At 38.0% G+C, this 24,222-nt stretch overlaps 1 protein-coding gene across 5 annotated transcripts in view; it reads left to right on the plus strand.

Annotated features, from left to right (window-relative positions):
• The first annotated feature begins 50 nt into the window (after nucleotides 1–50).
• The window catches only part of METTL8 (methyltransferase 8, methylcytidine), a 29,269-nt gene continuing 5,097 nt past the window's right edge, over nucleotides 51–24,222 (plus strand). Inside the window, exons 1-8 of one of the 5 annotated variants that reach the window (XM_050899589.1) lie at nucleotides 51–325; nucleotides 1,195–1,307; nucleotides 7,903–8,058; nucleotides 12,506–12,597; nucleotides 17,333–17,724; nucleotides 18,313–18,362; nucleotides 20,864–20,927; nucleotides 21,260–21,399. In XM_050899589.1, coding sequence (XP_050755546.1) covers nucleotides 1,303–1,307; nucleotides 7,903–8,058; nucleotides 12,506–12,597; nucleotides 17,333–17,724; nucleotides 18,313–18,362; nucleotides 20,864–20,927; nucleotides 21,260–21,399 — 899 coding nt within the window. In that variant the 5' untranslated portion in view covers nucleotides 51–325; nucleotides 1,195–1,302. Of the gene's footprint in view, nucleotides 326–579; nucleotides 627–976; nucleotides 1,026–1,194; nucleotides 1,345–7,902; nucleotides 8,059–12,505; nucleotides 12,598–17,332; nucleotides 17,725–18,312; nucleotides 18,363–20,863; nucleotides 20,928–21,259; nucleotides 21,400–24,222 lie in introns of those variants that run through there. The other 4 variants (XM_050899586.1, XM_050899587.1, XM_050899588.1 and 1 more) reach the window with 4 other exon arrangements.

A 24,222-nucleotide genomic window follows, 5' to 3' on the forward strand; every position in this document is an offset into this window, starting at 1 on the left:
GCAGCCTTACAGGGCCCGGGCCCGCGCCGGATTTCTCTCACCCCCCCCGCCCTGCCCGGCGAGAGGTGAAGCGAAGCGGGAAAAGGCCCGAGCGACCCCTTGCTCCCTGACTCCCGAAGGACGCAAACCGAGGCCTTCCGACGGGGCTCCACCGCAGCCGCGCCGTCCCGGGGCGGGGCCAGGACCGCCGCCGCCGCGCGCAGGCACCCACCCAGCCGGGTGCGCACCGCGTCTCCCCCGCCACCACAAAGCCGCGTTACCGCAGACGCCAGGCAACAACAGCCCCGCACCGGCACGGCCACCGCCTCCCCCCGCGGCCCGCCGGGTACTGTAGTTTTCGCGCGTGGGCTTCCGCGGCGCGCCCGGACTACATCTCCCGCCATGCGCCGCAGCAGCCCGCCTGCTCTCTCAGGCGCTGCAGCCGTCGCTGGGGGCGGGCTGTGCTGTGGCGCCGGGGCCGGGGGAGGGAGGCGGGGTAGGCCTGGCGGGCGTTGGGGCCGCGTGGGTCCCCCGCAGCTAGCGGGCGGGAGCAGGGTCGCTCCCCCCGTATGGCGATGCTGCGGCGTTGCCGCTGGTGAAACGCCGCAGGGAGGACCGCGGGGCAGGAGGAGGGTCGCTGCGCAGAGGTCGGTGAGAGCCGCCGGCACTGGTCGCCCACGGGTACCCGCGGAGCCGCCCACGCACCGGGACCTCTGCCCCCGGCCGGGCTCCGCTGCCTTACCCTGCGCTGAAGGGACAGAAGTAAACGCAGTGCGCGTCGGCATGCGGGGCGTGTAAATGGAAGCATTCTACCCGTTATTTTTTTAAATAAAGGCAGGAAAGTTTTCCTAGTGATAGTTCAGTTAAGGAAGAGTGGGAACTTGTATCTCCTTTCTTTTAGTGTCTTCCTGCTGGAGAGTAAAGCCCCCGGAGCTGGGCGGCGGGACGGGGCGCGGCAGGGCCAGCGGCCCCTGCCGGAGCGCGGGGGGGGCTCCCCGTGGGGCCCTGCCGGGTGTGAGCGCCCGGGCGGATACCTGCACGTGGCGGTCAGTCATCCAGCGTGCTCGTGATTTTGTGACCACGAGTGATTTTGGATACTGCTGTGTTGGATGGAGTGTACCCGGACTTGTGGGGGGATTTAAAAGGATTTGTTTAAAACTCCAGGGCCAACAGCAACTTCTTGAGATGTATGACACTTCGTTTTTATATTTTTAGAGCTATGTCCCAAAAGTTGTCACCATCATCAACAGCTACTTGGCAGCAGAGCAACTGAAGTCTGCGGAAGAACTCGTTTCCCTTCCTCGCCAGAGGCCAGGCGCCCAAATGGGGTAATGTGGAACTTGCTGATCTTCTATGTGTTTCTGGGTATGTTCTTCAGGGTCTCTGAGTGGAACCTTTAATCTTCGCTGATACTGTAACAAAAGACAGATTCCTGTGATTTTCCGGTGCTTTGCAGCTATTTGGATGAAGTGAGTTAAACACAAACACGGTGGTTGCAGCTGCTCCTCCAAAGAGTGGATTAGGACAGTATGCGGAGCATACATATCCATACTGGTGGATCTGCAACATTGCCAGTGACTTCAGGGCTGACAGGGCAGGTTGCACCTAAGCAAAGTCCATGTCAACATCCAGAGTCTTGCAGGGATGTAAATGAATGAGATTCTTTAAAGTAAATTATAGATAGTAGTAAAATTCATGTTGCTCTATCTCTGTTGTCGGCGTCTTTAATAATAGAAAAACGTGGTTTGTGTTGAGACAAATAATCTTTTGATTGTTAGGCAATACCGTTACATGTTCAGTATTTTGTAGAAAACAGGGTTGAAAAACAATTTAAGTGATTGAAAACAATTTAAGTGATTGAAAGATATATTTGGAGACTTAGATGTATGTTCATTGTGCATGTATGTGTACACGTAAAGTCAACACAGCTTTTTTTTTTTTTTTTTCTTCCTACGTAAGCACCAGCCAGCAGAGGGTGCACAGGTTAACTAGGAAGCCTTATTTCTGAGCTATGTTTACCATTGATGGCTTCCTCTTGATGTTAAACTTGTGAATAGATTAGTTTAGTAAATCAGTTTCGTGTTGTATTCTGCTGTATAAATAACAGGAAAAGACATGAATTACCTCATGGAAAAAGCAGAAAAATAGAGGGGGAAAAAAATAAAGGATTGCACAGAATACTTAAGTATTTAAATCCCATATCCTACAAACACTCATTGATACGTGGGAAGACAACTCGTCTGTAAAGTTAAACAAATTTACAGGTATTTGCAGGATGGTAGCCTAAATAATTATTTGTGAATTTGCCTCTTTACATTATGCGATATTTAAGAAATTTGTACTAAGAGTGACTGGTATCTTCTTAATTTCTATTATTCAAATTATTTTAGTCAATATTTATAATGACACTGTTTCTGAGTGTGCCTTTAGTAGGTGTTACAAACACGGAACAGCAGAACAATTAACACTGAAAATGTTACTATAAATAGATTCAGTACAAAAGTAGAAATTCCATTCCAAGAATGATTCTAGGATATCAAAATATAATTTTAGCTTCAGTTGGAATGAAAGTATTCTTCACAAGTTGAAGTATTTTGAATTCAGTTAAAATACTTTATTGAAGCTTCATTTTGAAGGCAAAATAGTCTTTGATAGTGAAGTCAGAACATCTCTATTATAAATTGAAATAATGCAATCTCAACAAAACACTTGTCCTGATCAACACAAAATCTTTCAACATTCCAAAAAAAAAAAAAAGTTTGAATATATTAAAGTGTCAACAGAATTGCTACATGTCTTTAAAATACTGTGATTTTCTTGAATCGGCATTTTTTAATGAGCTTCTGTCAGTGTTTTATCACCTGCCTTTGCAAGTGAAAAAAGAAATAGGAGCTCAGGTTTAGGTTAGGATAGAACAATTACATTAGTCACCTGTAGCAACTGAACTCCACATTTTATCCATACAATTAATTCAAATAAAATGCTTTTGTTAGTTATTTCATGTTCACATTAATTGATTAAAGATTCAGTAAATAAAATACATCTGTATTTCTAAGGTACCTGTTTCTTCCTTCCTTCGTGGCCATTCATGTCTCTTTGATCTTGCAGTTGCCATTATTTTATCTTTAGTTGCATTTTTTTCAAAATGTCTTCATTAGCTCAAAAACATATTAACTAGTGTAGTTGATTCCCTCAGTACTGCAGAGAAAGCTTTCTTTGCTTCCACCGTCTTCCAAGATCAATGGAATCATATGCCAACAAGAATTAACGTTACAGTTCATAGTCTCAACTGAAGAACGTTTTCCTTTTTTTATAGGAATGGTATGATTGCTTCTTAAAAATAAAAGAATAAAAATACTATTATAAAACCTGTAGTTTAATAAGATATTGCAAAAATGGTTTATATAGCAGAATATTTCCAACAGGAGTATCAAGATGGAGAATAGTGACTGAGAAACAATTCTCAATGAATACAAAATTAGGGAATTAAATAATAATGTTTTTTTTAAACTCTCAAAGACTTTTAGCTCTCTGCTTGTCCCTAATAGCTGTTTGTCTGCTTTCTTACTTTTAGAAGTGATTATATAGTACCTACATACATTATTTTATCATTTATACAAACATTTACATGAATCACCATACATCCAGGAGATCAGCAACAGATCTCCTGGATGTATGGTGATCTCCTGGATGTATGGTGATTCAAGTAAGTATTTTCAGTAAATGAGCAGTTTTTTCTCCTTCTCTCCCTCCCTCTACCATTGTATAAACTATTTCCTCTTTGCTTGACTTTTTAACAGGCGACCTGGCAGGTGGTGTAAGAACGGGCTCTTCTTACTCAACATTTCTGTACATGTTTTTTTCTTGGGTTTTATCTGCTGTTGCTTTTTAACCAATGTTAACTGTGTTGTCTCTACAGGAGTCAGAACAGATCAAAATAATTTTTTGTTTTGTTTTTCTTTTCCCCTTGGTAGTCAGTGCTCTGCAGTAGTTTTACTGAAGTTGCTGTGTGCTGACAGGGAGGCCTGCATCATTGCCAGTGATGATGCATGAGAACGCAAAATGGTTGAGAGTTTTAGATCTGCTGAGTTTGAAAAGTTGTGAAATATCCTATTGTTTCAAATGTGCACAATTTTTTTGAAATATATCGTTGAAAGACTAATCATGAAGCCCCAAGAGGGCATGTTTAGTCACTTGGTAGAACAGAACAGCATTAAGCATTCACTTAATGAACGAGTCTGGTTGACAGTAAAGTCCCTTCCTCCTCCCCCTGCTCTCCCTGATTTGAAATATTAATATGTATGTATTTTAAAAATAACCACTGGTAATTCATAGTTATACCTTCTGTGTTACCATTATCTTGAAGAGTTTTTCACTTTGTGTCTGTGATTACCAGAACTCGGAACGCTTTACACAAAACAGATGCAAGTGGCAGTGTTTGATAGTGATAAAACAGATCAGCTACACTTTACAGGAGAGCATTGGAGATTAATTGTCAAATATTGTGTAGATAAGCTTCTAGGTGCCAAGCAGAAGAAGTAATTGTATGAAGTTCATTGTTTCCAGAATACTTTCTTGTCTAGAAATGTAACATAAGCTGCACATACTCTTCCTAATATAGGCTATTTTTTTTTTCTTTATAATGGAGACTCTACAAGTAGGCTTCGTGATTGGAGATGGAAGGAGTTGTTAGCTTTGTAGTTGGAGATGAGTCAAATGTCAAAATGTTTTCATCCAGTAAGTTCATTGAACTAGGTTCTGGGACAAAAACGACAGGTTATTTCTGTTGTATTTCGGGTTTTTTTCTTTTTTCCTCTGACATCTCTTTCAGAACTGATACTTCTCAAGGATTTTGTTCATCAATGAAGTGGTTTACATATGTTTTGATGTGTAATTTGTTGTTTAACAATCAAGATTAGAACAGTTCTTTTCTCCTGTATCTCTAGTTTTCCCTTTGTGGATGTGACTGCTCAGAGGTTTTAATGCCAACATCAATTAGAAATGTATTATTTCAGGTCTAGCTGGCAGTCGATGCATATACCTTCTACATGTCCGCCTTCAAAAAGCTGTACTAAAGGTGTTGTGTTAGATTGTTTGTGGAGGGGAGGAGTTTAATGCTATTTTTCTTAAAGTTTCTCAACTAAACTGAGGACCTAATCTGTATTTGTAACAATGACAAAATTCTAAAGGCTAAAAGGCAGTGTTCCACAGGGAAAAGAATCTTCCATGTTGCTTTTGAGTGTGGTTACCAAGTCCGTTGTTTCTTTAAAGTTTTTGCTGAAGAATAGTTATGCTGCCACAAAATATAGGCATTTTTAATGTAATTCAGTTTCATGATAATACCCTTGAAGATGAAGGTTGAATTGCTTTGATTAATAATCAAACTTAAAGCCTTCCTGACCGTGGCTCTGAACAAGGAAATAACTCCTAATTCTTTCAGACAACAACATTTCTTGCTGTCATGGCTTCAGGGTATGATCATCTTATCTGACAAAGAGAAAGGGTGTTTGCCTGTTTCATTAACAAAATCAATTAGAGAAACAATCGAGCAATGACTTGCTTCTGAAAATGTAATTTAGGCTTCCAAGTCATTTAGATGCTTTTTGAACTTCCAGTAGCCAGATCACTCATTAATCTCATGATCTATGGATAACTCTAACTCTCAGGGGTATACATGCGTGTCTCCAAGGAGTTCCTTCACATTTAACACTGGATGCAACAGTAAACTTACCCCACCCACCCCACTCTCCTTGCATTTTCTTGATGTTTCAGAATTTATCAGCTAAAATTGTGCAATTATCACTCAAAGGATCACATTCTCATAAAAAGAGCTGCATCTCTGGATTTTACTGATGCAAGATCATCTTAGTCATCTGACTATAATTCCCATCTGTGCATCTTTTCATGTTCTTACTGAGATATTTAGAAAGCCAAGAAAAATTATGTGACTAGCCTAGCAGCTGAATCATTGTATTTTATGTTGAATATCAGTGCTGGCACAGGAAACACAAGATACTATCTCAGGTCTTTTTGAATGATTGAAGGAGGAAGAGGATTTGTAAACAGTTTGCAATGTAATCACGGAATCTTTATCCAGGCATTTCTATAATTTAATAGTAATAATTTTAGACCAGATTGGGGTTTGGGGGGATTTTCTGTTTGTTTTTGTTTTCAAGAACACTGCCTTTATGTAAATTACACATTTTGCAGAAATTGTCATGGTGTGCTAATTTTCATCTCATAATTATTATTTAATAATATTTCATATATTTTAATAATTATGCATTATGTTATGAAAAATGCATACATATTTTCAAAAACAAAGCATGAACAGTTTTTGTAGTAATTAAAGTATAAACTGGAGTTGTTTTAGTTGCTGAGCCACATTTAAAAAAAAAAAAAGCCATAATAAACTCGTTAACATTAGAAGAGGTTTCAATTTTTTAGTAGGACTAAACGTTACATTTTCACTGTATGGTGATGCCCCGTATCCGGGTAACATTGCAGTCCCAGCAGCCAAAATTTATCAGTGTTTTTATGTGGCATTGACAGCCAACAGGCAAACCCTATTTTATTTAATCTTTGACAAATAAAAGGAAATTTTAATCTTTCTCCCCCCTCCCCCCCATAGGCTTAAAATGAATAAGCAATGCCCTTTTTAAAGCATGACTTATTCAAAAGTATACCTTCAATGAGGAATTGTTCGTTTAATTGAAGTGATTCCTTTGCCAGGCTTTGTATTGATGTGTACAAATTAATCTTTTTTTATTAACAGTACAAGACTTTTGATCAAATAGTACTGTTTTCCTCAAGATAAAAATCTTCATTTTGTAACCAATTTGCACAGAATGTTTTCTAATAATGTCTGTATTTATTTAAACTGTGCCTGTTCTTTTGTAATTATGTGTTGTATTTCCAGTGCATTAAATTTGTATGTGTGGTTTATACAGAAAAAGCACTTTAAAAAAAAAAAAAAAGGGCAAGAAAAAAATAGGACTAAGAATAATTTTTAAAGTCATATGCAGAGCAGTTGAAGGAAAAAAGAATAAAGGCACATCAGGGTAAAAGTAGTAGGAGGAGTATTTTGTTTTACTCATCTCCTAGAAAGCTTACATTAACAAGAATATGCAAAAAGACCCCAAAACCCAGCAAGACAAAATGCTGGTACTAGCTACACACACTTCTTATCTTTTCTTATTAATACTGTATGAAGAGATTCCAAGTAAAGTAAAATATAGCAATATAAGAGAGAATTATACATGTAATAGAAAAATCTCAAGCACTTTATAATTTGCATGAATAGAAATTTAACATTTAAAACCATTCATTTCAAAGAGGACATTAAACAGGGATTAGGAGAATACATGGCAGAAATTTTGGAAGGCTTTCTGGTGCATAATGTTTACATTTTAAAAAAATCTTTCATTTCCTATCTAAAAGTGTAAAACCACAGTCACAGTTCTAGAATGAAATCTTTTGAAGGTGGTTACCTAGTGAGTGGGGTGAAAAATGTCAATCTCAGTGACAGTATGTACCCACTAGAACAAGTGGTTTCTTTACTGATCACTTCTTCCTTGTCTTTTTAAAGATACAATGTCAAACTTGGTTTATTTTTTTACTATGTATTTCTCCCCGCGCCCCCCCCCCCCCCCCCCCCCCCCCCCCCGCCTGATAGGACTTTGAAATGATACCAAATAATTTATCTTTTACCTCGTTTCATTCCAGTAGCCTGCTTTGGGATTATTTGGGCTTTCAGCACACTGAAGAGATGTTGCTATTTTCTAAAAAGCATTTAAATTGATATAGTAAAAGATTATTACTGAAGTTGATATTGGTGCTTGATTATTTGACCAGTTTCTCATGTAAGTGACATAAACAATTAAGTTACAGCAAAACTGTAATTTGAGTTAATTGTGTTTTCAGGTCTCTGAACAAAATGAATTTCATTATAAGGCTTTCTGCTTTATGTCTGAGGAAAAGCAAGATGCAACAGAGGCACCAAAGTAGTAGACGACCAGCTGTTCCACTTGGATCACGGATTTTAACTGATCCTTCTAAGGTTTTTGAGCATAACATGTGGTGAGATGTTTCTTCAAGGCTGATTTTCATATGTTTTTGTATATTATTTAGTATGATGAATAATTGGGGGGGTGGGGGGGTGAGCTGTGTATATAACAATGGACTGCCAGAATAGACGTTGAAAGCTAGCGCTAGAGAGAACTTGAGACTGTTACAAGTAACCTGACTGTTACGAGTTCTCAGTGACTTGTGTAAAAAGCTGCTGAGCAAGTAGTTAGTCGTGGAATGAAAGGCAAAATGTTGTATAGGTCAGTAATGAATTAGGAGACAGAAAGTGTAGAGGATAAGTAGCCCATGTTATAATGGCAGAAAGGTACTAGTTAGGTACAATAATGTTGCATACTGGATTGACGCTGTATTCTAAAATTGACACCATTTCAAAAAGAACATGTAAATTACTTGTATTCTTCTAAAGGTGTACTGAAGATGTTACAGATAGTTCTGCAGACATTTCCATACAGTGCACAATTGTCAAAAAAATTGACATTTGTAAATTGAATCTTAACATAAATAAGTGATATAATAGCAGAGAAAACATTAACATGTAAATGTTAACAAGAATAAGAATTGCCCTGATTTGCAGCAGTACATCTCCATCTCTAAAAGGTATTTTTATGATTAATGGGGGCTCAGAAAAGAGTGAGAATGCTAGTCAACACAGTGGGGAAAAATGAGATTGAAAAGGCTAGGATTTTTGACCATGGAATGGAGATGAATACAAAACAGTAGGCAATATAGGAAGTGTTAGAAGGATAGAAGAATATCTAAATCTATTTAGAAAGTAGAAGAATATCTACCTAAGATATTTGGAAGACCAGGAATTTTCAGTCCTATAGTTCATAACTTAAGAACAAGGAATATTTGATGAAAAGACAAGTGGAGAATTTAGAAGCTATACAAGAAATTATTTTCTACATAATTTTAAAATATATTTTTGAATTCTGCCACACACCATTTTTGAGAGCAAGGATTTAGCAAAATTAGAAAAGCGACTGGATGCGACTAATGATAACCAATGGGTAACATAACATAGGAGTAACACATGACAATTTTCAGGGCTTACGCTTACTTCATGAAAGTAATCTGCAGTTCTTATACCTTCCTCAGAGGTGTCCCCTGCTGGCAACTGTCAGAGAAGTTATTGGACAAGCTTTTGTTCTGAAATGAAGTTTCCAACTTGCTGGGTTTTTTAAAATTATTATTCTTTTTAGTAGTCCATTTTATTTGTTAATTGGTCCATTTTACTTTTTAATCTAAATTATTTCAAAAGTTTCTCTAATAAAATTCTGATGAATAAAAAGGTCTTAAGAGAAGAATATGACACAGAAGATTGTCTTCTGGTTAATAAACTAATATCTTCATGACTCTTTTTAGTCTCTAAATTTGGGCTTAACTCGTGAGGTAAGATACGCAAATAGATCTGTCACCTATTACTGTTTTCTAAACTAGATGTCCCGAAGCCATGGTGCCCGACACATACCACCTTAAGGCCAAATCTGGGGTTATCTATACTTATGTAAGTTCCTTGGTCAAGGAAGCTGGAAGCTGGCTGGTTATTGTGTTAAAAGAGTGTAAAGTTTATCTCTGTGTTTCATAAATCTGTTTGCGGTGTAGTTCTTAAGCATCTTCCAGACTCGGGGCCTCCTGCTAGGTGGAAAAATCCTTTACTTGTGTGAATGCTGATTCAAGTGCAGGCTATATAGTCTAGGTAGGAAAACATTTTAAGAAAAAAGCCACCCTTTTTCTGTAACATTGTACCTCAACAAAAGTCAGTTTTGTTTCATTTTTTCATTTCCTTCCAAATAACTGATCATGTGTAGCTTCAGTTTTTCTTGCTAGCGTTTGGTGACAGTCTAATAGAGTTATCAAACTATGATGCAGGTGCTTGGGATGGAGTGTGAAGATGGGATTGAAAGGAAGAGGGTTGCTCAGAAAGTGGATCTGCAGATGAATCCACATAGCTCAGAAAGGAAAACGGGTGAAACTGAGTTGGAGCGGAGGCTGCATGGAAGTTGCGAAGATCTTGATAAATCAAGAACCTGGCTATGAAGCGGGGGGAGGTCCTTGGATCCAAAGTTGGCTGAACCAGCAGGGTTCTCACTAGGGAGATAAGGGGGATCAGGATGAGTGGTGCTTGAGCTAAATAGATCATGCAGGGTGAGCATAGGAGATACATCTTCCCTAGCATTGATGTTTGAGGATTTATGTCCTTTTGTTTTCCACTCATCATCTTTGGTACTTCATAAAGTGGCAGCCTTCTCTTTGCCTGGGTGTGAATTGGCAGGGAGCCAAGAGCTGCTACCATTGCTGCTAGGAATACTAAGCAAATTAAATTTGGGAACTAATGCTTTAGATATTTGCTGTGATGCTTTTCTGTCATTTCGAGAGAGAAGTAATGAATGATGCTAAACATTGGAGCAAAAATGTCTGCTTCTATTCAGGTTAGTAATTGGCATAGTTTTCACATGTTAGTTTTCAGAAATAATTAAAACCTATGTTATCAAACAAGTTGAAAAGGGATAAGTTGAATAAGCTGAACTGAAAGTAGCATTGCTTGTCAGCATAGCATGTCAGGCCTACTCATGTTAACAGTTCCTGGTGTGGTTAAAATGGATAGCTTGCTTTGCTGCTGTCAATGTTCAGCTTAAAACACTTTTGTATTTAAACACTGCTGTGCTTAGAATTCTTCTGTATCCTGCATTCCTGCCAGCTTGTATTGCTGAAGGAGCTGCCTTATTTGAAGCATCCAAACTATGTAAATAATTTGCATAAGAACTATGCTATGTCCCCTCTTCTGCAGATTTTGATCAAGAAGTACTGCTGCAGTCCTGTTGTTTGGGGTCCTCCATATAGAAATTTCTAGGAAAGAGCCAAGAGATCCTTCTTCAGCTTTATGAATTTCCAAGGAAGGACAAAAGGAAAAAAAGTTGTTGATGAAGATGGAGGACTTCAGGCACACATAGTATTGTGTGTAGAGCCCTTCAGGGCTCTGACAGACACACGATGAAGGATTAAAATTGATTGGCTAAAGCTTATACCACAGCAAGTCATACAGTCAGCCCTTCTGACAGATATTATTGCCATCTGAATAGGCCTTGGTTTCAGCTTGCTACAATAGGCAAGGTCAAAAAAGGTGATAGCAGTGAGGGAAGCAAGTCTTACCAAGAGGATGGCTGCCGAGTAATGCTTCGGTCGTTCAATTTTATTCTACTACAGTACGTCTGTCAGAGCCTTGACGCTGCACAGGAACATTTGGTATATGAACAAATACAGGAAGGGGAGAGGCAACCTGCTGGGGACAATAATGAGAAATATTTCAGTAGAGATGCGGAAATCAAGTCTGAGGCAAGCAGACAAATACATACCAATTAGTCTCCCAGAATTAACAAAAGAGGAACAGTGAAGGTCTAAGAATTAAATTACCTATATGTCACCAAGCATGGAACAGGAAGATGCTCGTTAGCTTTTAGAGACAATCAGCTCTTTTCAAGTTGGCACCTTATTCCTTTTCCCATAGTAACCAATGGAATTTTAGTCATGGGCTTTCAGTTAATTGATTTCAGTAGGATTAGGATCTAATAAATTACTTGAATTATATTATCTGATTTCTAAAACTGCTCAGACTGGACAATTTGGAGGGACAGCTGATTTGCTTTAAAAGCTGCCAGCAACATGTTTTTGGGTACTCCCCATTGTGGCCTGATCCAAACACAGAATCTGCAGGGAAGGCAGCTTAGTCATCAGGGTCAGATCTTGGCTTGGTTCTGTGACCATTTAATGGATTAATATAACATTTAGTTAACCACTTGACACAAATATAGATAGCATAGACTCTGGAACCATTGCAGCACTGCTTGTCTTTTCTTAGGAATGTCTCATTCGTCTTTTTTCTAAATGTTTCCTGTCTCTATTCCCCAAATAAGTAAAATCCTGTTCATCAATTGCACCTGTTCCACTTGAATAGGTGGATTATGCTCCCTGTTTCAGGAACAGCTGATTCCTTTGCTGAATGACCTTTGTTCCTCATCATAAACATTAGTAATGTGAGAAGTTTCTTGCATTAGGGTGTTTGTTGAAAGGTCTATTATTATATCCAGCTAAACACAATTCCAATGGGACACTCAAAATACTTTCCTATAAATGCACTCAATTTACAAGATATATGTTAATCCCATTATTAAGAAAAAAAAAATGCATGCTATTTCAGCCACTTTGCAGTTGGCAGGTTTTTCTTAATCACTTGAGTTTTACCTAACTAGTAACTTAATTTTTATCTATCATACACTGAAACTTAGTTTTTTAACTGTCAGTCTCCTTGTGGTCATTTGCTTGCATTTAAAAAGAAAATGTATTTGAGACAGTGTAGCTAATTTGTGGCTGTTTTCCCTGGGAAAAAAGATTATGGAAAATCCTATTTAGAGGCTGGTTCTTCAACTGCCTTTTGCAGGGACCACATGCAGTGGTCACAAGAAGAAGAGGAGAATGCCAAGGAAAAAGCGGCAGAGAACTCACTTGTGAAAGTCCAGTGGGAAGACCAAGGTAATGAATTCATAGTGGCTTAAAAATTCCTATTTTAATGCTATTTATTAAAGCATTTAAAGATACTTTAAAATGCAGGAACACTGTTTTTATTTCTATATTCTCTTGTCTAAATTTGTTGGTTGGGGTTTTTTTTCCTTTGTTGCCTCAAAAGGTTGTCTCAAAGTGTGTTTTTTCCAGCAATTCAGTTACTTATTTGTGCAATTTTGCATTTGGGGGGGGGCAATAGGCTCTGTGTAAAACAAGTACATCACTATGGTGCAGTTGCAAGTGCTGGCTCCTTTTGTAGTTCTTTGGAATAAAACTACTACTACACAGGACTGTTACTTCATCAAAGGGAATGAATTTGCAGTCAGCTAGGGTGCTGGGGATGAAAGTTCCAATGTATGATATTCAAATGCTTTTTAATAATTTGTGGACTGTTTAGAGAGCTAGTGTTTGTACATTGCACCATATTTCAGTTAAGTGCCATGAAAGTTGCACTGGTCCCAGCTTGCTGCCTTGGCCAGGCTGAGCTGGGAGTGCTTCAGGAAGCAGTGTGTTCACTTTGTGTGGAACGTGTTCCAATACATCATGCAGAGTCTGCTCTGTAAATGATTAAGGAATTTCGTGCCTGTCTTCAGAAGGGAAACTTAATGTATTCTGTGTTTCTGAAGAATGATAGCTCTAGGTTCAAACTGGCAAACTAAACCCTAGACTAAACTCTAGGATAGTTATATATGCTAAAGCTGGAGTATCAACTTGATAGTAACATAGAAGACTGGATTCTTAATTTGTTCCTTTATTAGAAAGATATTCTGAAAACAATTACTTGGATGTCCTGGGCCTCAGTTTACTTAGTGTGTCTTGAACGTGTCAAATTATACAGTGTCATTATGATCCTGTGCTCAGTTTCATTGATGTAACTAGGGCACATGTTGGAGTTTATTTGAATTACCTGTGAACGTGTCTTGGATTGTGTACCCTTCATCACTTTGAATGCTCTGGGATTGTCATCCTGCCCTTTTCTGTTACCTCTTGCATTCTTTATCTGAATACAGGAGTACAATGTTTGTTTTTCAAAAATGACATCTAATATTTTCATTTGATTTGTATAAAAAGTTGAAAAAGAGCTCATAATTGAAAAGTAAGCTGTATAACCATGTGGCTCATGGAACCTTTCATTCTTCTTCTGCAATCAATTAGAACTTAGTTTGTGCTGATGAGAAATGGAATAATCAGGCATTTGTCTATTGCCAAGAAATATGAGCATCCAAGGACATTTCCTATGAATGCCCCTCTGTTTAGAACTTGAATAGGTGAGCACTGCTGATAGTGTTCCTTCAGGAAGCTCCAGCTTCATTCTGCAAGTGGAAGTACATTTTGGCCTATTTGTGTAAACAGTGAACTAGACTGAAGCTAACAAGCAAGTTATTTTGGGGCCTTGGAAACTACAGTAAGGGGAAAAAGACAACACAGATTTTGACAATACTACTGTATCACTAAAATAGAATAGTTCTGGTGAGCCTCGTTAAAACAAGAGAAGTTAAACTGAATGAACTCATGATACTACCTTTAGGAATTTGATTTACTTATTAGCATGACCAGTTTCTTCTCAGGCATGCCTGCTAGTGTTGAAAGATTCTGTTAAGGAGAAAAATCAGTTGACTAAGTAAGGGATTTTTTTGTCTCAGAAGGTTGTACGTTTATTAGTTTTGTCATTTTTACATGCTTTGGAAAATGTAGTAGTCAGGCTACTTAAATATACAAAATGAACAAAAAATTGATAATAACACTGCATGCGTGGTTATTACACAGTGGTGCAGGAGTGACCAGTGACAGAATGGAAAGTAAAGTGTTCTTTCACTTGAAGCTATGTAATACCATACTAATACAATTTGAAAGGCTGACTTTAGCCATTGCTTTCCTTCAATTCTAAAATCTGGAAAACTTGATGGGAATTTAAGTACAAGGGTTCTGAGCAGACTTGTAGAAAACAAAACTAGTGACTATAACAAGGGGTGATACTGAGTTAAGAACCTTTTGAGTAGAAGGTTTGTTTTTTATACGGAAGCTGAGCAATCTATGAATGTGCAACTTGCACTATTGAAATCTAGTATATATGACCTCAATCAACTCTGCACTTACATTATAAAACAGATCTGTACAATTACTTTGCATGGCTGGGTCTTGCCCTTTAATAATACAACTGGGTGTATTAAATGTTAAATTTAAAAAATTATGCAGATTTCTAGGACAAGGCATTCTGCCACCTCCTTGCCACTTCCCACTGCCTGTCTGTGCCTCTAATGATAATTCTCAGGATTGTTTATCTCTGAAAAGCTGTAGCGATTTAGGAAATAGTATGTTAAGATTTAAATGAGAGTAGTAGAAGAAATGCACCATATATTTACTCTGTGCATTTATATTAAAAGAATTAATGGGCCAGTGTAAGTGAGTACGGACAAAATAAAAAAGGCAACATATTATATGATGTACACTTAGTAAGAGACGTCAAGGGTAACAAGAAACAGTTCTGTAAATGCTTTGGGAATGAGGGGAAAAAACAAGAAAAAGATTGGGTTTGGTACTTAGGAGGGATGAGGAAGGGAAAACCATCAACAAAAGAGACATTGAAAAAGCTGTAATTCTTATCTTTTTATTAGCCTTCCTTTGAAAGGGTTAGCTGCAGTCCAGTGGCTAGCACAATTAGCGCTAGTGAGGAGGAGGAAAGATCTTGTACTGAGAAAGAACAGGTTACAGAGTACATCCATAGAGTACATGGATGACTGGGAAAGCAGAAAAGAGAATATTTACTTTTTTTAAAAGGGAGGTGGGAAAAAAGAAGAGTCAGATAATTAGTTTCAATTCCTGGAAAAATGCTCTAAGAGATAATCCAGAGCTTGTAGACACTGGGTTTGGAAGAACAAAGGAGGTGAATACTGGCCAACAAATATTTTTCAAGTATAAATCATGTAAAATCAAGTTAATTTCCTTCTTGGAGAAGGTTACAAGCCCCGGGGATAAGGAAAAAACAGCAGACGTCCTGAAATTTATCCTTAGTCAGGCTTCTGACTTGCTTTACTTGACATTTTCATAAGCAAGTTAGGCAAGCGAGAGCTAATGAAACTGCTTTTGGGTGAATGAATGCCTAGCGAGATCCTTTCAGGATGGAAGGCTGTGCTGGGCAGAGGAGTGTTTTGTTCCGTGTCCAGTTCTGCTTGGTATTTTCGTTAGCGACCTCAGGAAATGGGAGACTTGATATTAAGTGAAGAGATGTTTCAAGTATGGTGAAGGACAGGATTAGGATTCAGGAAGATCTGGACAAACGGTGGAAAAAAAAAAGGGATCTGAAAGATATAAATTTGCTAAAAATAAATGCAGAATACTTTGCTTAGGAATAATTCCTTGAAAAAAATACTAGGTTCTGGAACAATTGGCTAGGTAGTCATTTTGCAGAAGAAGATCTGAGGGTTGTGGTGAATCACTAGCTGAATCAGCAGTGTCATGCTGTTGCAAAATGGCAAGCTGGGAGTTATAAACAGGATTACAGCCTGTAAGCCTTGTAAAATATTCCTTTTGCTCTGTGTTGATAATGCCTTTACCAGAATACAGCACCAAAAAGTAGTAAATCAATTGGAAAGAATCTAGAGAAGAAAAATGAAAATGGTCAGAAGTCTAAAAGTCATGACTTCTGTGGAAAAAAGAAGAGTTAGGTTTAGACAATGTAGAAAATAGATTGTTTATGGGAGATGTAGTAAAAGACTTCAAATAAGTAAATAGGTGTTGCAAAGAGAAGTGAGTAATCTTTGCTTTATCTGCTTGGTTAATGGGACAAGAATTGCTGGACTTAAATTGCAATAAGGAAATTTCAGGTTAGGTAGTGGAAAAGGTTTCTAACTGTACAGATGTTGAAGGACTGTAATATATTACTGAAGAAAGTTGTCAGACCTATAGGAAAGGTGGTATTTTAAGAACAAGTTGGACAAATTTCTGTGGAGAAGGGGTATGAATTCCCTGACTGGGTGAAATCCCTTCCAGTCGTATTCTTTCACATTCTAACATTCAGTTAGGACGTTTTGTGAATTGAAAGTTAACACAAAAGTCTATTGTAAGACTCTCTGAAGTGTTTTGAAAGTAAGAAAGCCAGTATGTTGCTTCTGACTGTATTTTTATTTTCTGTCAAAACTGCATTATTGAATGGTTAAGAATGAATTACTGTCTATTGGCTATGCAGTGGCATTTATCACTCCAGTTCACAGAACTGGATTTCTAATTGATGGGTTTTTGAGAGATGGCTAGCTACCAACAAATTTGCAATTGTTCAGAGTTACATAAATCATGAAATTAATTTCAGCTTAGTATTTCTTAAATAGGAAGAACATGGAGAACATTGAATTGAAAAGATGCATTGCTTTTATAATTTGAGACATGAAAGCTTATCTAAGAAACGATTGCATATTTTGGTGATGCTGTTCTATTATGTCACTACATTTTAAAAAAAAAAAAAAAGGTGATGCAGAAAGTCTGTATGCCCCATCCTAAGTGACATAAAATCTAATTAAACCCTCATGGGAGTTATTTTGAGCACAGATTAAGGTAAGGCTCAAAATCCTTATGTTTTTATTTAAATGTGTACAATGTGGGAAACTACAGATTTTTAAACTGTAAATTTGGGGTCCAAATTCCGTGTTGCTTTCCGGTATTTTGTAGCTAAGCTCATTTTCACCAAGTTTTTGTTTTGTTTTAATTTCAGATAAATATGAGAGAGAAGCCAGTAAATATTGGAATGAATTTTACAAGACTCATAAAAATAACTTTTTCAAGGATCGCAATTGGCTGTTTCTGGAGTTTCCAGAAATTCTTCCAGAAAAAAGGAGAGAAGAGTTGAAAACAGAAGAAAGATCTTCAGAACACACAAAAACAAATAGTACCAACGTTTTTTCACACAAAAATGAAATGTTTGAGGAAGGAGAAAAATATTGGAAGAAAAATTATGGAGGTGGTTCTACTTCTGTACAAGGATATGTATATAATAAAAACCAAGCAAAATCTCTTACTGACAATTCTCAGGGTAAAAACTGTGGAGAAGAACTTGGCAGGCTAGAATCCTTCCCTGGTAGTGATGCCACTTACAGAATATTAGAGGTAATGCACTGCAAATGTTCTACCCATCATATAGAACTCTACTTAATTGCTCAAAAGCCTAATAAAGAAGCTTAGTAAGTATCAAGAAAGTAAACACTTAGAATTTGACATACTACATTCATTTATGGCAGAAACCTTCAGAGAAACCTAGGATCTGGGCTTTGTTTTCCCTTTAAAGTTTCTCCCAAATCAGAATTTAGGTCTAGATTGTCAGATTCCATTTTCACTGGAAGTTGGGTTTCTGATTTCCTATGGAAAGTTATGTCTTAAAGTGCTTTGTTCTTAAAGTGCTCTTAAAGTGCAAGTACTTGATGCATTCTTGCCAAATGGTGAAATTGGACAAGAATATTGCATTTTCCTATGCAGTTTGAGAGATGAATTCTTTCTTAACTTTAGAAAGACATTGAGGAGAAATGTGATCATAGAAGTGATTTGAGAATTGTGATATGAGCTGTTTATACCTTTTCTGTCCAACATACCTTCAAGTCTAATGGGTCCTACCTACCAACTAATTTAAGACAAAAATAAAAAAATACGAGGTTTCATTTGCTCATTTATTTTAACTTTTTGTTTCTCTTCTGATTTTAGGTTGGTTGTGGTGCTGGAAACAGTGTCTTTCCTATTTTGAAAGTTCTATGGTATGTAGTGCTGGATTTTCAAATATGAAAGTTCTGTTCTTATCTTCATTTTCTTCAAATGTTGGTGCTAGACCAGTGCTGCAGGAAGTGTTGAGTGGACTGTTTTACAGCCCTGAAATTCTGATTGCTTGCAGACCACAGATAATGTTGGTAGCATCAGTACAAGATACTCCTCATACTGGTCAACCCTAGTCTTGGAGGGACCATATTTGCTGACAAGGTTTGTCTTCAGGTACATTCAGACTGATTTCTTGTAGTTAATCTCAGGCAGGTGAAATATTCTCTTGTCTCATATGTCACTGTAAAGCTACCAGATATCTCTTGAAAAGGCCAAAATCAGAGACAGCAGGTAATGACATGTGATCTGCTGGTAAGAAGTTGTATTATTTCTGAATTTGGCTGGTACATTTTGTAGTATTGCTTCAGGTTTTAGTGTCAAGGAAGGCACAAGTCCTGTGTTGCATTACTTAATTCCTTGAAGCATCTTAATCCACTTAGCTTCTGTTTTTAGAAAAAGCTGTTACGACAGCATGCGTTCCCTTCCGTGTAGGCAGGAAGGTTTTATTGGAAAGGCTGTGTATGTATCAAGGGTTGAAATAGATTTCTCTTTATTCATGCCTCCAAGAGCTTGAGTACAGCACAGTTCGTTATTCTGTAAATGAATTCTGATTGCTAGCATCACCACTATACAAAAATACTCCATTTTGCAGATATGGAAACAGAGAGCAGGAGGAATTGAGTGATGCACCAGGGTCATACATGAAACCTATTAGTGTTAGCGATGCATCTTCATCCCACAACAAATGCTTTGCTTTAGACAGCATGTAATGAAAGGGGAGCGCTGTTTCATCTGAAAAGTTTGGAAAGTAACACTATATAGGGAAAAGATGTCACGATCATGTGGCTGTATTAAAAAAGATGAGACAAACTTTTGTGTTTTCCTCACAGGAGGCATTAGTCATAGGTTGGCATTTCTGATAATTAAGAATCCACTCGTTAGGTATTTTTCCTGGAAATCTCTATTCTTATGCAAATCCTTCAGTCAATCACATTGGTTGGTACATTGAACAACTCACATGTTTGTCTTGTATATGACCTGATGGAAACATCTCTTATCTCTTAGCAGGCCTGGCTTTATAGCACAGTTGGTTTTACTCTGAATTTAATAATATAAAAATTGCCTTTTGTATGCGTATAAAAAGAAGCCAATGTGTCAAGTATGAGTGTACCCTGGCTACAAAAAAATTTTCCACTTCGGTTTGTAATGTAACTTATAAACTGCTTCCCCCTGCCCCCCTTAAAATTTAAGTTACTGCTTTTTAATACAATGCATCATGAAATCACCATCCAGATCAAGCTGTGTCTTTGTTTTAAGTTGACTTTCTACATAGATCCTATTCTGCTCTAAAAAAATTGAAATAACACCCTAACAAGTCAATTAGGTAATCAGCTTAACCTTTCCCAAGGGACTGGCTGGGTCCAAAGCCTGGCTGCTTGTCCTCATCCATGATAAATACCTAAACTCATCAACTCTCATGGTGGGCACAGAGCTGATGAAAGTTTTGCTCAGCAACAAGGATGGAATATGTTTTGGTCCACAAGGGTTCTCCTGTTGAGCCCTCAGAGAGAGGTCACTAACTCAGCTGTTTGTACTGTGAGATCTTATGGGCACTGCCAGAGTTTATTGATTCCCTTTCTAAAGAAACCGTCTGTCCAAAATCTTAGATATTTTTAAAGAGAGATTAATTGATCATGAGTTGACCATGAGGTCATCCCTCAGTAGGTTTTGAGGGGCTTGCTCAGTTTCTCTTAAATGAATTTTTCAGAGGTGAAAAAAATTGCTCCCTAGAGTTACTAGTATCTGATGAATGGTACGAGGAAATTTGCGGCTGGCTTAGTCTTGGATGGGAAAGGAAGGGAAAACAGTGCTACAGGAAATTCTTATTCATCTTGGCTTACAAAACAAAGGGGATAATGGAGGGAAACAACCAATACTGCTTAATCTAATCAAAAGCACAGCAAGGTGGCACATGGGAACCCAAACCTCTGCAGAACTGTGAATGACTTTTGCAACACCCCACCCCTGCCCAAATCGTATTGCTAATTAAACTGCATACATGGGCTAATGATAGAGACTTAATGCAGTGCTTCTGTAAGAAAATGTGACCTATTAGTGTGCATTTAGGTAATACAACACCAGGACATTGTCATCAATCCTGACAGCCCTCTGTGACCTTTTTTCTTTTCCTCTTTACTTCTTCCCTGACAAGGCTATAATTCTCCTTTTTATACTAACTACCTCTTGGTATTCTTATGAATTTGTCTGCCCTGTTGGTTCATTACAACCTATGTGGCTTTCCATGTGCTAGATATCAATAAGGCATGCTTGATCAAACCTGTGGAGAACCCCAAAGGACCCTCTGTAGTTCCGTGAACACTGATGTAGACTTTCATCTTTTACAATGATAATTTTTTAACTGATGTTGGTTTTGTTTTCCTAGCAATACACCTGGAACCTTTCTATACTGTTGTGATTTTGCTTCAGGAGCAGTGGAGCTGGTAAAGGTAATTCATATGCTCGCTTTAGAGTACCTTATAAGCCTGTAATTCAGGAGGCTGCCAGGAAGCCGTCTTCATGAAAAAGAATGTGATGGCTTTGACAACTTTTAACTGAAGTTTTCAATATTCCAAAGAACAAAGTCTTACTCTATGCAGAGAGGAATGAATACCATCAGTGAGCTTGCTTCTCAGCTTGAGTAAGATACCAGACAGAATAGGCTTTTATATGAGATGTTTTACAATGCTGAATAATTGAAGAAAAAAAGTTTATTGAGTCACAGTAAACGTATTAACTACTACTGTTCTCTCTGTGCCTCTTTTAATCTTTTTCCTGACAGTCACATTCGTCCTACAATTCAGCCTGGTGTTCTGCCTTTGTTCATGATGTGTGTGATGATGCTTTACCCTATCCTTTTCCAGATGAAATCCTGGATGTCATTCTCCTTGTCTTTGTGCTCTCTACTATTCATCCTGACAGGTAAATGAAGACTAAAGGGCAAAGCAAATGGGTTAAATCTCTTTTATCACTGGAGGTTTTCAAGAATAGCAAAAGAAGATGATGAATCTTTAATTTATTATTTAGTAAGCTACAATGTATATTAAACAAGGTATTTTAAATGCTGTTTCCCATTTTCAGGCTTCAAGAGAAAAGCTGGTCAGGCTAATTCATTAGTGAGCCTCCTGTCTCTATCAAAATATGAGAGGTATATTGTAACTAAATACATCCCTATTAAAAGTGACACTGATTCAGGAAAATTACAAATTAAAAAACCAGACCACTAGTCTTCTAGAAGGAAATTATTTTTAGTGATCAACACCAAACATTCATGATTTAACACCTTACAATATGTTGATAAAGACTTAGGTTGCTGATGTAGCCACACACAAATGCTTACATGCAGGCCTTTTAAACCAAAATGCAGAATTTCAGAATTTTGTGTCTTGTTTGGATTAAGAAAACTTGATCTAGTTTTCATGCCTAGTGTTATGTTGAGTGCTGTTAGCCTTGTTACTAATGCCTCCCAATGTCTAATGAACCACACTTTATGACTGTTAAGGCTGGCTGATTGTGAAAATGCTCTTTTTTTTTTTTAATGGGAAAAATGCAAAAGGGGGCATGTAAGTTAAACTCCTTGACTCTTCCTTTAACTAGATCATATGAAGGGAAATACATTCTGTATGTGTGGTAATACATTTATTACTTTAAGAATGTCATTAAAATGGGCTTGGCAAACAACAGTATTTGCCTAAGTCTGAGAACTGTTTCCCTGGCTAAGTTATTAATGATTAGCTTTACAGAAAAATCTTTCCCATATAGGATATTGCTCCTTCCTGTTTATTCATGGATGAGCACATGAGTCATGCAAAGCCTGGGTCCAGATTTCAAAAACAATTCAAGCAGTAGATTTCAGATCTCTGTAACTGTGGTGATGCTGCCAGGAAGAAATTGGACAATAGAGACACATTCATTCAATCGCTTTGCCTGTAGAAGCAGTAATCGGATGTTCTGTCAGAATTTCTGTGGATCTTTTACTATTAGTCTTTTGAGAATGTATTTGTCTTCCCCCCCCCCCCCCCCCCCTCTCCCCATGTCAGCATCTAAAGGCTGACATGGATGCTTCTGTGTGTGTGTGTATACACACATAAAGATTTCTGTATAATTATCTGTGTTGTAAGACCCACTTTCCAAAGATTTGTTAGTCATTACTGTCATCTCATAGAATTAAAATGACTGCATAAAGACAAATGTAATACAGATTAATCTTGCTCAGTATACATTTTTTTCAGGAAACTATGAAAGTGGGAAATGAAAAATAAAACAAAGAGAATGATAATGCAGAACTTACATGCTTTGGAGACCTGGAAAATATACATGAGGGACACATTTGTATTGAGCATAATTGTTACTTAGTGATTTCTCTTCAGGCTATTGTGTTTAGTTTTTGATAATTGCTACTCTGGTACCCCATTTTTAACACACTTCAATCCTGCTAGAAGGCCCCTCTAAAAGTTGGCTGCAGAATTTGAAAGGTATTAAACTTTGTTCAAGCTGTATAATTAACGTGCTCTAGTCCTGTAGGATGAGATGTCTCAAAGCACTTTCACTTTTTGTGCATGTACATTTTTTTCTGTGTGCACAAAACATGTTTATATAGGCAAAGTCTGTAATTCTGTACACAACTATCTATCTTGAACAATCTTTTATTCTTAGGTGGTGCTGCCTTTTCTGTCTGTGGCAGCACACTTGGTTGCCTGTGTTAAGCATGAGCAAAGAGGACAACTTTTAAAGCACTTGGCTTCCTCTAAGGGAATTCCAAGCTTATAAAGTGTATGCTGCTTTTTGTTCTTGTTTGTTTGTTTGGAGATATGATACTATTTTCTGCTGAACTACCTCCTAATTCTGTCCCTTAAAAATCAAGGTAAGATGCCTGCACTGCTGTTGCATAAAGACCAAATTGCATTAGTGCTTGAGTTCTGACATTCTTGGGGCTAGGGGGTAAGGCCACCTGAGAAACAGGGATGGTGTAAGGTTGTTCTCTTGGTACACAGTAATGGTATGCTGATTTTGTATAGTGAAGTAGGACTTACTCTTCTTTAGCTCTTTTCAGATACAGCACCGTGCCTTTCCTTTCCATTCATTTTGCATTCACTCTGGCTCCACATCTTCTACATGGTCTATCTGCTTCCCTGTGGGAGGAAGAGTTGAATTAGGCAAATGGATTTTTCTGCCTTGCAGACTGCCTTTTGTGGTCTTTCATAAATGTGGAAAACCTGAGTCCTTCAGTTTATTCTGAAAGAGTGAGGCAAACCCAAGCCGTTATTCACTAGTAATGTATTCTGCAGAGTAATGCAAATGTATTTATAACAAGCTCCAAGGTATGGTTAAAAAGTGAGAATGAAGATGCTCTGGTCTAGTGAAGGGGAAGGAGTACTGTGTATGGTACTTATTCGTATCATACATACAGCAGGCTGGTGTAATCTTGATAAGGAAGAGCTGATGTTAGATACCACCAAGATTCACAAACTTGTCAGCATTTTGAAGGATGGAGACTTTCCTCCTCTAACTAGCGATATCTCCAGATGGAGTTCTGCCAGATTCCTCTCCTGAGGTACTACTCAGATTCTTCTTTCCATCCTCAACCATTAGGTGTGGAGATACTGATTTTGTGTGTATAATCAGTACCTCCATAAAGAAATCAGGTAAGTTTTTGTCTGCCTTCCAGGCCCTTGATTTTGCTACGTACAGCAAGAAGGCTCAGTCTAGCTCACCAATGCACATAGCTGACTGTTCATTCGTTGT

Source organism: Gymnogyps californianus, chromosome 7 (assembly GCF_018139145.2).
Source record: "Gymnogyps californianus isolate 813 chromosome 7, ASM1813914v2, whole genome shotgun sequence".
NCBI classification, from domain to species: domain Eukaryota; kingdom Metazoa; phylum Chordata; class Aves; order Accipitriformes; family Cathartidae; genus Gymnogyps; species Gymnogyps californianus.